Genomic DNA, 15,751 nt, shown 5'->3' with positions numbered 1-15,751 from the left:
TTTTTTTTTTTTTAATTATTGTTACGTTAATCGGTTAGTGCTCTTACGGTTATGTTTAAATCTTAAAGAAACGAGATTTAAACTTAAAATCTTAATTGTCAATTATCATTGTGAAAAGAATTCTAGAAAATAAATTAGATCATTAAAATATACCCATACAATTTATGAATTATAACTATTTTGCATTGCCTGTAGTCCTGTAGGGATTTGGACCAGCTAATAAATGATAATTACAAAGCTTAATTAGCTAGGTGAAGCCAAAGTACGTACGTAGGAGGCCGGTTGACAATTGTGACCAAATTTGGTTTGAATGCAAATCCTTCCAAAAATATGATGATCGAGTGAGATAAGCCATCGACAGTCGCCACCACTTAATTGTATAGCAACAGATTGTGTACCTTATCCGATATATCAACTAAGACGCTTGGGTTGAGGTGTCTCCTCGATCGATCAGATAGATAGCTGATAATGAGAGAAATGAGATCAGTGATATAGAAGCCAGGAACGTGGAGTATCCCAAACAACAAAGCAAGGATTCCGTTAGACCAGGAATTGCCAGAAACAGACAAATTATAAGTAGATGCACGTACATTATATATACCAATGATTAATCAAAATATATACTGTTATCCGAAAAAATCACATATGTAATTATTAGTTATATTATTTAAACTCCAAGTAATTAATCTATGCACGTACTAATTAATTACTTTTTCCAATGAATGGTCCAAGAGTAATATATCAATCAAGGAATTATAGGCCAGCTGAGGCCGACTATAGTTAGGTTGCTAAAGTTAGGATTCTGTGAAAACATAGAATCATGTATGACTCGAGCGCAGAGCATTTTAGGCACGCATGGAATTTTTGATTTCCAGGGCAACTAACTAGTTAGTAAACTGGCGGGATTCGCTGCTTTAATCAATATAGGAATATATCTGCAGATAAGGATCAATAAGAGTTGAAATTCGTCTCGGCCTTATGATCGAATTACTGTACGGTATTCTCTCATTCTAAATTAATTATCCCCTAATTTATTTGAGTAGCTAGGTATGTGCTGCTACTGTACTTGATTCATGTTCAAGAAGGAGAATAATATCCAGGGAGATAGATCAGCTGCAGCTAGCTGTTCTTTTATCAAGTGTCAATTACTTAAGGAGATAGATGAAAATATCTGCTAAAAAGGAGATAAGGTGACCTAGATAGCTAGCTAGCTAAGATATATATTCGATGATGCATATATGCATGTCACTGCCAGGCCAGGCCAGGCCAGCTTACTTAGCTAGCATCAGTTGGCCTTTGGGGTACAATCGGAGCCACTGATCGATCTGGTAGATAGCGATAGAGATAATAGTTGGAAGATGCATTAGCGTGCAATAAGATCGCAAGGAATCAATCAGAGCCACCCCAAATGAGGTCATTATTAGGGACATTGATCGGTGCAAAATCGCACACTTGTTGTGGTGGCGGGCTGATAAAGCGACGAGAACAAATCAAACGTAGGTCCCAAAACCAGAAAGGTCGAATGAATCGAATTGTTTTTAGAAATTCTGCTAGTGCCACTGGGATGGGTGAAGAATAAGACTGATAGCTATGTCTATCAATCCAGATTTAAATGATTTAAGGGATGCACTTTTCAAGATACTCATCAGTATATGCACCCATTAATACTTTAATACCCTACGAAGGTGTTGATATTGGTCGAACAATACACGTACACATCCAGGACAACAAACTCGATCTATTCCTTTATTACTAATTAACTATGTTAGCCAATTGATTTTATTCTACTAATATCATGCCCATAATTAAATAAAACTCGCACATATTTGTACACGAATGAGTCGTCGGCAAAATCTTATGATATTAGATATAAAATAAAAACTAACACATAATTGTTAACTAAGGGCTCACTTAAGGAATAATTTTTAAGGGACAGTTTTTAACAAATGAATCTGACGACTGAAAACAAATACACAGTTTTAATTTGTTATAATTTCAGCTTTTGAATCTAATATACATGTGATTGAGATGCATTTTTCTCTCACATTCTCTTACAATTGTCTCTTAAGTGAGTAAGATTGTTTATTAACTAATGTGTTTTCGGCAAAAATCTGTAAAAAAAGTTTTTAAAAAATGATCCTATCTTGGCCAACGAAAAATTAGTTGGTATACGTAAAAAATTAAATAAAATGCGGCTCATCTTGACTGAGAATAAATCATCGACAAAGGCTTGCTATTGCGAGAGAACCTATACTCGCCAATTTATTTTTTAGGACAAAAGTTTTCTTATGTTATTTTAAATAATGTAAATTATAAAATAATAGAAGAAAAAGAAAAACTTATAAAATAAAAGAAAGAAATAAGTAGGAAAATTTGTGTTGGATGATAATATAGTCAAATTTTGAGTTTTTGAATGTTTACCGAGAACCAAAGTTAGTAAGATGTACAGATGAAAACTCAAATTTGGGCCTAAACCAAACTGAAATGATCCACCTCAGGTAGGCTTAAAAGTTGTTATACAGCTCAAGCCCGCAGTTCAACCTTCTAAATTTTGACATTTTGGCTTAAAAAAAAACATAATGAAATTGAATTACGACGCCATCCTTCTTGCCCGTGCATGAAATTTTTAAAATTTTTGAATTTTTCAACAGAAAAACGTGTGCCATAATAAGGCGTTTCTCAGTTCTCAGTTCTCACACTTAATTGAAGACATTTGGGACACTCTTTGGCTCGATTTTTAGGAATTACATGTCAGTGAACGTATTAATATTGGTGTTTCGCATATTAAACACGGGAAGCAAATGAAAAGGAGAAGAGGGGAGAGCTGGAGCAGACACAGAGGCTAAGCACCACTAACATATATACATCAATATCCAAGTCACGTAACAGTCTTCAATATAGGGAAAGCCCAGGTCGCAGTGCCCAGAATTTTGATAATGCATGGATGCTTGAATGACAATTGACAGGCATTAGTCAATGAGTCAATGACTGAATAGTTAATTAGTTAGTCATTCATCAGAATAACTACCCTGAAACTGAAGACATGCATCAGAGATTTTCGTGACAGTTGGATGCAATCATGGATTGTCTATAAGTCGTGCCACCCAAGTTGGTTTAGAAGATAGCTAAAGTGGGCAGCGAAAGCTTAAATATACTGAAACAGAGACAGAAGCAGAAAGAGACTCCACCATATAAAGGAGAGAAAAGAAGTAGAAAGAAACTCCATCAGATGGCAAAGAGACAAAATACAACTGTATTATGCTTGCTTGGTAACAAGAATGAATGAGAGAAATGCTGACATAGCATAACCTACAGCCTTAAGTGTCATTTTCACTACATAATACAGATAATTCTCTCAGCTATTCAACACAGCAGCATACAACACAAAACTTCACTCGTTTATAATAGACCGGAGGTCCTAACTCATTCTGGTGTAATTATCTTGGCACAGCTACTGGTTGTAACTTGTATAAAAGTATGAACCACATGATTTGCACCCAGAAACTTCCAGTCTTACATAGCAAATCTTCACTACTCAAAACAATTTGGATGTGGTCTCATTATACACAATCTAAGGCCAACGAAACAACGGAGTCATCTGTGCTATGCTGATCAACGTATGTAAACCTCAGCTCAGCAGTAAGCTATTGAAACTAGATAAAGAATTTCCATTATAAACAAAAAAGAATCTGAGACCATAAGAAGGCAAGAAAAATTTGATAGAGTCACCTTTCCATGTTAATGAGAATACAGATAATTTGATTTAGAAGTTCTGTTACTCAATGGATATGTTCCAAGTGTTCCATTCCTATATGCTGACACTAAACAAGAGACCCTTTCCATGAAACCCCTGTAATATGCCCAAAGAGTTGAAAAGACAACAAAACTCTACTCTAAGACCTTGTCTTACTGCGTGATACTGATGAACTCTCACAATTGAATAAGAGTATGCCCGGTTAGTGCTACATCCAAAGTCTCACAAACTTGCCAACTGACTTGTTGAGTTAGAAGTACCGCACTTCTATAGATTTCTCAGTATGGCATCTATTCTACAGTATAAGCTGACATCTATTGCAAACTCAGATATACTGATATACTCTTTATCTTCTTTCCTTTGACCCGATATATTGCAAACTCAGATACTCTGAAAGAAGGCAAATAGTGAAGTTTTCATACTGAAGTTCTTTGGCAGATTCTAGTAGGCTTTGGATAGGACAGTGAATTAGCATTCTCAACGAGTCTTCTAATTATTTTGTGATAGTGTTAGCTCCTACCCCTCTAGTAATGGGATTTAAGTTGTGTAAATCAAATAGATTACCAAGTATCAGGTACTCTTCTTCAAGAATTGACATGTATTTCGACACTCAAGGAGGTAAAAGGGCAAGCTAGACGATTATAAGCCTCCTAAGACACTACTCTAGTGAGACTAATGCCTTCAGTGAGGCATCTTTTAGAGAAAAAAAGGAAAAGAAAAAAAGGCAATAAAGAATGTTCAAGTAAGGAAATATTCCCAATTCACTGTTCTAAGGCTGTCATTCTTAAGGGAATACTCATACATCTGTGCTTAATGAAATTGTAAGAAATAGTTACTCTTGAACAAAATTCACTGAAATTATAGTATTGCAGCAAATATCATAAGAACAACGACCATTTCTAATAACCTGTACATAAGAGTTTTGGATGGGGATTGTTAGCTAGAGCAAATAATTCCTCTAGTTGTAAGTTAAAACCAGCAAAGAATTCATAGAGGAAAGAAGCAAAATTGTTTATAAAGACAAAATGAGATTAGTCTAAAGATGCATTCTTTGAAAGTAACATGAGCAAGTTAAGTAGAGTACAAGTAATAGATAGCTGATTGGGATAGTAGTAATTTGCCCGTTTGTGCAAAACATAATGAAGATCTTCGATGATTAAGAACAACCCTCAGTGGATCTAGGAGAAAAAATTGGATAAGTATGACTGTAAAACTCTATGGTTTAAATTTTCACAAACAAACTGGGAGCACCACTTCATTCACACCTAGTGAAGAACAGAATAATTAAAGATGGCTTACACTATAATCAACACACCTCTGAATTAAAGCAGCAGTTAAGCCCAAAACCCAATTTATCAATTTGACTGTGCACAATTCCCACCTGCACAAGCAACAAGACACTCACCAATCAATTCCCCTATGGGGTAACACAAAGATTAGTGAAAAAAGAAATAACCAGAAGCAAAAGTTAGCACCTTTATATGGAGACTTGAGTCATGCAATGGAGAACAAAATAAGGAGCAAAAGAAACAAGCATTTCCAGTGCCCCTATTCAATTCTCTCAAAGTATACAATACAAATACCATTACCGAAAACAAACTCAGTCCCCAACAAAATGCTACTACTGCTCGATTTCACAAGATCTAAACTTTGACCATCAATTTCTCTTTTGTTGGTTCCTACTGTCCTGAGCCTTGAGAATCATCCTTAGAAGACGGAGCTTGCTGGTGCTGGTGTTGGTGCTGGTGCTGCTGCGGGTGTTGCTGCTGGTGATGCACTCTAGCATGACCCATCTGCTGGTAAATCTGGTTCAAAGCAGCCTGAGAGTTCAAAACCCCAAGATGGCCATCTTGTGACAACCCAAGTTCCAAACCAGGCAGCTGTTGACTTCCCCCACCCAGAATTGAAGTGAAGCTCATAGGACCCATGTTGGTGACTGGCAAGTCAAACCCCCCAGGAAACCCAATCTTTTGCAAGTAATTTGAGCTGCTCTCAGTCCCTCCCAGATTTGTAGTAGATGGACCAGATGAAGATGACTGTGAAGAAAAACCAAACCCAGCAGGGGGCCATAGCCCAGTTGCTGCAGCCACATGGGGCCTCCCTAAATTCCCTCCCACCATAGCCCAACTGGTCCTACCTCCACTGGACCCTCCCCCTCCTAATTCATCTATCTTTTGGTGCAGACCAGCTGATAGAGAAGTCCCCTGCTGCGACACCGACCCGCCTGCCGCCGCCAGAGCCGACGCTGGGATCGTCCCCGTGCCGGTGGCGGCAAGTATCGACGGCTCCGCCTGGTGCAGCAGCCATTGGATTGTCTCTCCGTCCGATTTGTGGCCCAATTCTCGAGTCAATTGGAAGATTCTCGCGGCGCAAAGAGCCGGCATCCTTATCCTTCTTCCTCTGCCTTCCACCTTTGTGTGTCTGTCTTTGTTTGAGCTACGTTTGGGCGCCAACTGCTTCTTGGTTTCGTCTTTGTCCGCAATCGCAATCTGGAAGTCTTTGATCTCCGCCGGTTTGACAACGTTGTTGTTGTTGTTGTGGTTGCTGCTGTTGTTGTTGTTCTCACTCATGGTGTTGGGCTGTTGCTGATGATGATGTTGTTGGTGGTGGTGTTGTTGCTGCTGAGGTTGTGGCAGGCTCAAGAAGCTGGGTATCTCCTGAGGCTGCTTTGAGGCTTTGGGATCCATCAACAGGGGAAAATAAATTAGGGGAGAAAAAAATTAAAAAGGAAAAGGGGTGGTCTTTGTCTTTGATTGAAGAAGGTGACCTGAAAAGTCCTAGACTTTCATGAGTTTTCACTGTTTTGGACAAAACAACAACAATAGAGAGACAAAAGTCACAAAATTTAACTCTCTCAGAATTGGAGAGTAGACTTGTTCCTTTACTCCTTCCTTCCTTCCTTCCTTCCTTCCTTCCTTCTTCCTCCGAGTCCTTTGTCTTTCTATCTTCTCTCTCTTTCTCTGTATGTGTCTGTCCATACACTGTAGCAACGTTTGACTAGCACAGCCAGATAAGAAAAAAAAATTACAAGAAAGCAACTTTAACTGCTAATTTTACCCAATTTCAAATTTCACCGCCCCATCTCATCAGACATTCAGACACATAGGATTAGAGTTAAAAAAAAAAAAAAAAAATATTCCCTATTTTGACTTGGCCAGATAAATCCACTACTCTTCTCCCTTCCCCACATTGCCACAATCCATGGAGTCAGTCATGGTCCTCAAGGATGGTCCAGGTTTGGATTGGCTTCCCCCTTTCTCTTCTCCAATCTCCAATCTCCAATCTCCAATTTTCTTCAACCTTTCAATATTAATGATTTCTCCTGTATGCTATAATTGCAAGAGCAACCTACATATGATGCCATCTCTTGTAAGGGACTCAACTGCAAGGTGGAAACTCATATATATGACACTTGGCATCGTATGAATGGCTTGACGGGTTTGCTTCATACCCACTCTTCTTGGTCTTCTAGGCCCATCCTTGAGATATGTTTAAAAATTCATAAAACCTGAAAGACAGGGAAAAAGAAAATTACTGAATGATAATGGGATCAGCAACCTTTTCAACTCAAAAGAATCATGAGACTAGAGTGACTCGTTCAGACAGACCAAGCCACTATGTATGTTGTTGCAGTTAAGAGGTGAGCCAGTGAGGTTTTTGTTTCTTTCAAAATTCAAATGATGAGGAGGGTCTTCAGGTTTATTTGATCTACTACTAACTACTGTTATAATTACAGCCCTCATAGCATTTTCAATTGAGATGTTTTTTTGCCACATCGCAAGTTCAACAATTATTCTTGATAGATTAGGTTTTTTCAACCCCCATATGTTAATTTGACATGGCAAAATATGTCAAATTTGACCACTCTATTTCTCAATGTCAATTTACTCTTTAATTATCAAGAGAAATGAAACATTTATAAACAAAAATTGTGACATATTGGTTGAAGCTAAGATTACTAAATGTCAAATTTAAAACAATAAGTCAATTTTGTCATGTCATATGTCAAATTCAAATTTAACACAAGCTAAAAGACATCTTCATTGAAGATGCTCTGATGAAACACTAATTTTTGACAGTTCATAGGTCATGAACAAAATCTTTTTTTTTTGGGCAATCCATATACAAACTTACAAAGTCTTATTACCAATATTTGGATTTGTGCTAATAGCATCCAATAGAAACCTTAATGAGAGCTCTAGCTCTCTCTTCTTTGTGACGGCTAACCATAGGATTTCGTCATCTGATTTTCATGGCCTGCGACAATGTTTGTGTGCTTGGCCGGCACGTTTTCTGGACTCGAGAACCTCTCCCGTTCAACCTTTCGGTTGTTGCACCCTTATTCCATCGTTTTGCCGATGGGTCTCACCCTCTATAGGTTTGGCTTGTGCTTGTGTTGCTCTCTGTTCCAATGAGGGAGATGGATGGCGGTGTTATGGTTTGGTGGACCTAAACCAGACATGGGATCTTGGATCTACTACGTGGTGGTGATTAGCTACAACACATCGACCTCGATTTGACGGGTGGTGCTCTAGTTGGTTTTCAGACCAGCCTATACAGAGGAGATTGTCTTGGCTTCAAGCGGTGTCGAGGATTTGCTCTACATTTCAGCCTCTAGGTCAAGGCGTTGCGGCTGGAGGTTGTGTCAGGTGCTTCCGACGTGGGAATTGCCAATCTAGGGTGCAGCGTAGCTAGTCCTTATAGTTTTCCTAGGGTGCGCGGCTACGCAGAGGGACGAGGGATGCGTGATGGCTAGACATGGTGGTGGGTGGTCCTAGGCTCGCATTTGAGATCCCGAGGAAGCCCCCTCTGTGTTTGGCTGGTGGTCCTAGGTTCTTTATGAATAATTTAAGGCGGACTTTCATAACCATAGCTTTGTCTTGGTTACTTTGGTTACTCAAGCTTATTATAAGGTAATTGCATTTAGATTGCTTTATGATAGCCTAGGATGACTCAATTTTGACGTAGCCCGCTAGGATGGGTCATCATATATGGTTACTTACTTTTTTGAATATTAATGGCTTGACTACCATTCTTTCAAAAATATAAAAAATGGTGATTCTAGTCAGACCTCTTTATTTGCTCTTTAGACCTTCTTTGATATTTTTGAAGACCAAATTTCCAATTTTACCCATGATATTTTTTCTCTCTGCACCGACCCCCTCTTCCCCACTTCACACCACTAATCTCCACCAATGACCCCATCCCAATCTCCAACACCATCTCTAGTTTCATGTTATGATCGATAATGATGGTGAATTCCTGAAGATATCAATGGGTAAAATTTAAGCAAAAGATCAAGGTTGAAGACCACTTGGTTATGAACCACATTGGGTTGCTAGGTTTAAATGGTGTTTGGTTATAAATGTTCTCAATATCTATTAACTTTAATCATGATTTGATTGGCTTCTGTCAGCATTTGGTTATGACCCATCATTTTCTCATTATCTTAACATCACAAACATAATCCCATTGGAAGTATTTGATATGTTTCTATCTAAGCAAAGTAATCTGAACAAGAATCATGCCTTTGATTTGAAATACCTTCAACTTTCACCACCACTCATCTATCTATATTTTGTAATTTGTTTTGACAGCTATGTTGAGAGCGACAGAGGAGAGATCGTGATAGGAGCATAATTATGCGATATTAATAACGTTAATTTCTATACTTTATTTATTAGTTTAGTGTATTTTCTCGTAATTTATGTTGTTTATTTGTTTTATAGGTATCTTGGAGCAAAGAAGGAGAAAAGAAGTAAAAGAGGGATTGAAATGCAAAATCGGCAAATCTCCCTGTGCAGATCAGTAAACTTCGACATATTACTGAGACCAGCTCACAACTAACTAGAAGTTTATATTTATATTTATGGAAAGCCTTAGATGTCTAGTTTCCAGATATTTTTACGGTTTGTCAATATCATTTTTCTAGAACAAGTTATGGCTGATTTAGTACAAGAAGGTCAGGCTGCTCGTGAATCTGAAGTTGGACGGGAATTTATGTTTCAAAGCCCAAATCACACCAAGAAGGCAAGAAGCCCGAGGACGAGTTTGTGCTTCATATTCTGACTTATGATGGACAAATGGCACAATGTGAATGGTTGGAACAAGTCATCAAGTTCAAGAGCCAATAGGAAAACTCCACCTAAGCAAGTGAACCCTAATTCTTTTAGGTTTTGGATTTCCTACACAATAAGAAAGATGAAGGCAACCTCCAAGCATATAAAAGGAGATCAATCTGTAGCAGCTCTCTCTCTCTCTCTCTCTCTCTCCCCTTCTTTAGTTAATTTTGTTTATTCTATGTTTTGCTAGTTTTTATTAGTTAGGGGGCTGCTTGAAGCCCCTAGACATGAACTACAAGATGATTTGATTTTTGATTTTATTTTCTTTTAATCCAAGATGAGACTGTTGTTTACTACTTTTCCATTGATGAATGCTTGCTTGTATGCTTTGAGTGCACGCTTAGTATGCATGTTAGGATTCTACCGCTTTGATTGTTTGATGCCTGTATCAATAGTTGGACTCCTCAAACCTTCTAGAGAAGCAATTGTTAGTTTTCACTATCAAGTAAACTAAGTCCTAGGTTTAGCAAGGCGCTAAGTTTATTGCGATGCCTAGTGATGTCTTAAACTCTTTTAGACCTTAATGATCTCTGCATGTTTAATCTAATAAGCGTACCTTTAGGTTGCATTGCTTGGGAATAGTCTTGGTGTAGAGCATTTCTTGCCTAGCGTACAAAGTAAGAAAGGGTAATAGGTTGTGTTCAAGCGTACCGAGCCAATCTGAGCATCTTCATCTAGATTAATTGAATTAGGATTGAACAAATTATCTTGTGTGTGATTGTCCGGGGTGGATGCATCTTCCCTAACTATCTTCATCATATTGTTTTCAAACCATCTTAAAACCAGTTTTTGTTATTTTCAGTTTCTGTACTCTATATTTTCGTATTTGTTTAGAATAGTAAATCAGTTCCAAAAATCACCAAATTTTGTGTGCTCGACCTCCTATGTATCTAGTACTTCTCTGTAAATTTTCGTAATTTTATGAATAGTGTAGATTAGGTTTTTAGTTAGGTATTCAACTGCTGTTCGCTACGAACAGTGGTCACTTTTGTGACATTGTTTTGAGTAGTTTTAACCTTAGTCCTCTGCGGGAAAAACCCTTGTTTTCCCTTGCTACAATTGACAATCTTAAGTGTGAATAAGGAAAATCAATAGCTTATAAATTTAGCTATCAGATTGTCGTCGAGATCTTGCTGGATTGGAAATTTTGAGTTTTTATTTCAATGATAAGGGTACATTAGGATTTTAAAATTTTCAAAAATATAGAGAGGTCCAAAGAGTAAATAAGGAGGTCTATGCCACCAAAAATCTTGCTTCACATGCACGAGACACTAATTATATTGGATTTTTACAATTACACTGTGCTTTCATGACCCAACTCCTAATTATAATAAATAAATAAATAATAAAAAAACAAAGATTTTACATACTTTTGTTTTGGTTAACAAAAAGGATTCCGTGGCTTTTGTTGTTAAACTTGCTTAGAAATTAAGATATAATATGATGATTGTGAAAATGTTTTTTTTTAAATATACGATGTTCTAAATTTTTCAGTGGTTAGATTTAGGGTGGTGCTATTCATTTTCTATTAATTTAATTTAATTTTCTTTCATAAATTACCCTAACTACCCTCCATTGCAATTATGTCTCTTTTTCTTGTTTCTTTTTTCTATTTGGCAAGTCAATCATGAATCAACCATCATTATACAATAAATCAATTTTTTTTGCTACTAAGATATTATGATACGAAGAGCTTCCAAGTAACATTAATTTTCAACAGTAAATATGGTTTTGCTCTCCACACTCTGATTGTTAGGTGAAAAGGCACCGGACCTAATTCAACATTGTGAAGAGAATGTCGATACAATAACTAGTTGGTTATTTAGAGTAGTAGTTATAGTTACTGAACTGAAATGTATAAATGGTAAAAAGTTGGTACGTATATAAAAATGAAATGCATAAACCATAGTTGGAGTTGCAAAACCGGAGAGTAAAAAGTTGCACATGAACTTACAGTAGCAAAGAGCAAGCTATCCTTATCTCAACACATTTAATTCCTTTCAACTAGAAGCAATGATAAAATTGTCAGCATAAATACTTCAATAATGTAAAAGTAAAATGACAATTGGAATTGATCTACTCATTTCATTTCATAGTCCCTTTATACAGGGATAGAATTACAACGGAAATATCGATTACATTAATGATATTAAATGTTGATTGATCCGTAATTGGCGCTGATTGATGGTAATCACTGATTCCTTGGTTCTCTCTCCATCAGTTGCTTTGACGAAGGCACACAATATGTTTTTCCTTTAACAAATAATGTATTTTGGACATGAATTACCCAAATAATTTGGTAGAAAATAACACAAACCAATGTAACAGTCCACAACATTGCTTCGTAAAAATAAAAGCTAATAAACAAGAGTAACTAGAAGCATCAAAACCAATCAACCCTCAATAAAAAAACACAAACCTTTGCTGAAACCCACCCCCACCTCCACAAACAACCACTCCTTATCTCTGAAACCCCCCTCAACTCATATATGTATAATTTTTTATGGCAAAATATTTCGTATTCTAGTATAATATAGTAGAACAAATCATAACAACGATGTGCTCATCATAAAGCAAACCCTAGGGTTTGAGCAGAGAGAGACGACGACACTCTTCTGAGGATTCGCTGGTACTAGAGATGCGGTGATGAAAGCGTTGATTGAGTCTTTGATCGTGTTCATGTTCAGCGTTGGCCGATATGGAGTAGATTTGAGTTGGGGTTCGTCTTCGAGCTCGGATTTGCGATGTTGCGTTTGGTCCAACAGGCTGGGTTCGATGGGATTTGATTATGATCGCATGCTGTGGAGATGGGGTAGGCCACCTGAGTTCGGCGCGGCGAGGTTGACGACGAAGGTTGGGATATCCATTGCGGGGAGGGTTCTTGGCTATGGTTGTCGATACTTGGATCTGGGATTGGCGGTTGAGGCATAAGGAGTGCAAGCACTGCCGGGAGCAGTGATTCAGGGCATTTGGACGACGGCGGCGATGGGCCTAGACTTCGGTACAGCGAGCTTGCTGCCGGTGATAGGGACAGTGATACCGGTTCTCCCTTTCTGCACCGGGTCCTGCCTTGACCGGGTGCCCATATCAATTTTTTAGGTGCCCAGTATAAGGTCGTGGGCTTGGGCTTGGGGGCTGAGCTGGCTTTTGGCCCAAAACAGAACCTAATGGTTGGGCTTGAGTTCTCCACAGATTTGGATTTGGGACCCAGGAGGTGTTTTGGATACTTGCTTGCTTCAATGTGTTCTTCTTATTATTTTGGCTGTGTTGTGCTTACATGCAGGCAGATTGCTCATTGTTATATTCTATAAAACATTTATGTATAATCACTCTGTGAGTGCCACAATTGCGTGTCTGGCGAGCAGTGTTAATTGTGCTAGGACGAACATAGTTTTGAGTTATCTACTGATCTCTTGCATGCCCAAATTACAGATTCTAATGGTTTGGTCTCCAAATCTCAAGCTCGTGGCAATGGTCTCATTATTGGTAATTATCTTGAGGAGGCTGAGAATTTATCTTTAGTTTTCTGTTAGTTTCTCTATAAGTGATTCAGAGCAGTATTTTATTGTACATGAACTTCTTGTTGGTGTAGTACACCTTCTGGTTTGTTATAGCTTAGCTCTAGCTTCAAGCCGTCTATGGCTTGTGTCTGCTCCCAAGGTTTTTCGGGATGTCATTCTAAACGATTGTAATCGTTAACAGTTTCAATGAATACACTTTCAAAAAAAAAATAGTAAAACAAATCATGTCTATAATCATAAGGTTATCATTATTAGGCTGTTGTAAAGTTCTATTGTTGCTCAATGGATTCAAATACACCAAATAATTTTAGTTACAATCTTACCAGGAATGATGGATTCATAGGGACTTGAATGATCACTGAACTCATATTTTTCTTACATGTCTCCATTGCAAATCAAGTGTAAAATTTTCTCCAAATATGGGTCTAAAGTTGCTTGTTCTACTTTGATTGAACTTCAAAGCATCACATTAGAGAGATAGAATGACTATGCTGGAGAAGTTTTTGATGGAAAAAAAAAAAAAGAGGAATCGAAAAGAGTTTTGAAGTTCTCTATGCATGCGAGAAAATAAGGGTTTAGGATTTGGGGATGATTGAATTGCCAAATAAAAAAAGAAAAAAAAAAACATTGCAAGAGAGGGTAGTTAGGGTAATTTGTAAAAAAAATTGATTTAAACTAGAGAGAATTTCTCAAATGGTCACTCAACTATGACTCATTCGACTCTTTGGTCACTCAATTTTCAAATATATCACTTTAGTCACTCAACTATTACTCTGTCAATCACTTTAGTCACCAAAGGGGCATTTTTGCCTCACTTTAATCGCTTTTTCCAATCATTCCAATTCAACTTCTCAATTTTTCACACTTAGTTAAACGAAAATATCCTCGATATTGTGACAAATAATACTATTACAAAATTGAATCAGACGACGCATTATAGTTTTCCGTCGTCTGATTGATTTTTTTTTTTGGACGTCAGTTTTATAAAATGCGTCGTCTGATATGGAATTTTGAATTGGTTCAGAAGACGTTTAAGGACAAAACCGTTGTATGACCCTAAAAAAATTGAGCGGAAAATTTCCCACCATGTCTGTGGTGCCAAACCCCATCTCAAACCCTAAATTTTCCCCCAACATGTATTAATCATACAACGAGAAACAATAAAACTGTGGTCTGATTAATATGTTTGGCAGAAAGGAGGGAGATTTCCCACCATCATTTTTTTCTAACTCCCCAAAGAGGAAAGTCAAATTGATAGGAGACAAATTCAAATTTAAAATAGCTGCATTCAGACCACATTCTTATAAAATTCTGTTGTGTGATTCATTGTCTAAATTGATAGGGCTTGTCCGATAGGGCTTGTCCAAATGCATGAAGGGCCAGCATGAAACACTTCAGAAAAAAATAACAAAAAACTCAAACCTCCTCACTCTCGCTCTCTTGACATAGACCTAAAACCAAAACCCGAATCTCCTTAATTACTCTCCCGACAGCGTCTCCCCAAAACCAAAACCTACACTTCAAGTCCATCGGATCCAAGACCTTTGTTCTACGCCGACACCAAATTCATCTGATCCAAAATCTCTCTCCTCTCTCCCTCTTATCTTCTACACCTATACCCCAAATCCATCTCTTCGACAACCAAACCAGTCTCCACATCAACCTAATCTGAGAGGAGCCTCTCCGGCCTCAAAGATGACGTCGTCACCGGCGGTCAAACTCCCTTGGCTTAAATTGAGCCTTCACTTTCCAGCACCAACGGGTATCCAATTTCTGTTCTTTTCGATTTTGACCTAACTTTTTGATTTTCTGAATTTTGGGGATTTTGATTTCTGATGCTATTATTTTCTTTGTTGCTGTAAGAGGACCAAGAGGGAGGTCATCGGGCTCAAAGTGGAGGGTCCGAAGATCAGAATCGGAGCTCTGGTCGACGGCGGAGGTTAAATCTGCTTTGGTCAAGAGCAGCGGAGGCGCTCATGTGAATACTGAAAAGAAAGAAAAAGGTCGGTAGTGAATCGAATCCATTTGAAGCAAAAGCGATAGTGTGATTGATACCGAAATAGAGATGAGCCAACTTTCATCTCTCTGTTTCCGGCCTTATTATGGCTCTCTTAGTTTCTCAGTTAATCAGACTCCCTCTTTTTGTCACTTCAAAGTTCAAACTCCCCTTCCGATGCCCCACTACTAGGTATTAATACTCTCTCTCTATCTCTCTCTCTTCTGGGTTCTCATTTCTCACTTGTCTACTCTTTCATTTGCTTCATTGTTTTTGTCAAATCATGAACTGTAACTTATGGTCTGTAACTGTTATATCTCTGTGTAGTTGCAGTTTTATTGCTTGGATGAACTTGATA

The 15,751-nt window shown here is 37.9% G+C and overlaps 1 protein-coding gene across 1 annotated transcript; it reads right to left on the bottom strand.

The window, feature by feature from the left end:
* Nucleotides 1-4,749: 4,749 nt before the first annotated feature.
* Nucleotides 4,750-7,091, bottom strand: LOC112183364 (transcription factor TCP20). The gene is made up of 2 exons (XM_024321719.2): nucleotides 5,230-7,091; nucleotides 4,750-5,135 (listed from the first exon to the last, which is right to left on the bottom strand). Exon 1 carries the CDS (start codon nucleotides 6,439-6,441, stop codon nucleotides 5,434-5,436), a length of 1,008 nt encoding a protein of 335 aa, XP_024177487.1. The 5' UTR covers nucleotides 6,442-7,091; the 3' UTR covers nucleotides 4,750-5,135; nucleotides 5,230-5,433.
* Nucleotides 7,092-15,751: the final 8,660 nt, after the last annotated feature.

Source organism: Rosa chinensis, chromosome 2 (assembly GCF_002994745.2).
Source record: "Rosa chinensis cultivar Old Blush chromosome 2, RchiOBHm-V2, whole genome shotgun sequence".
Lineage (NCBI taxonomy): Eukaryota > Viridiplantae > Streptophyta > Magnoliopsida > Rosales > Rosaceae > Rosa > Rosa chinensis.
This window is presented reverse-complemented; position numbering and strand designations above follow the sequence as displayed.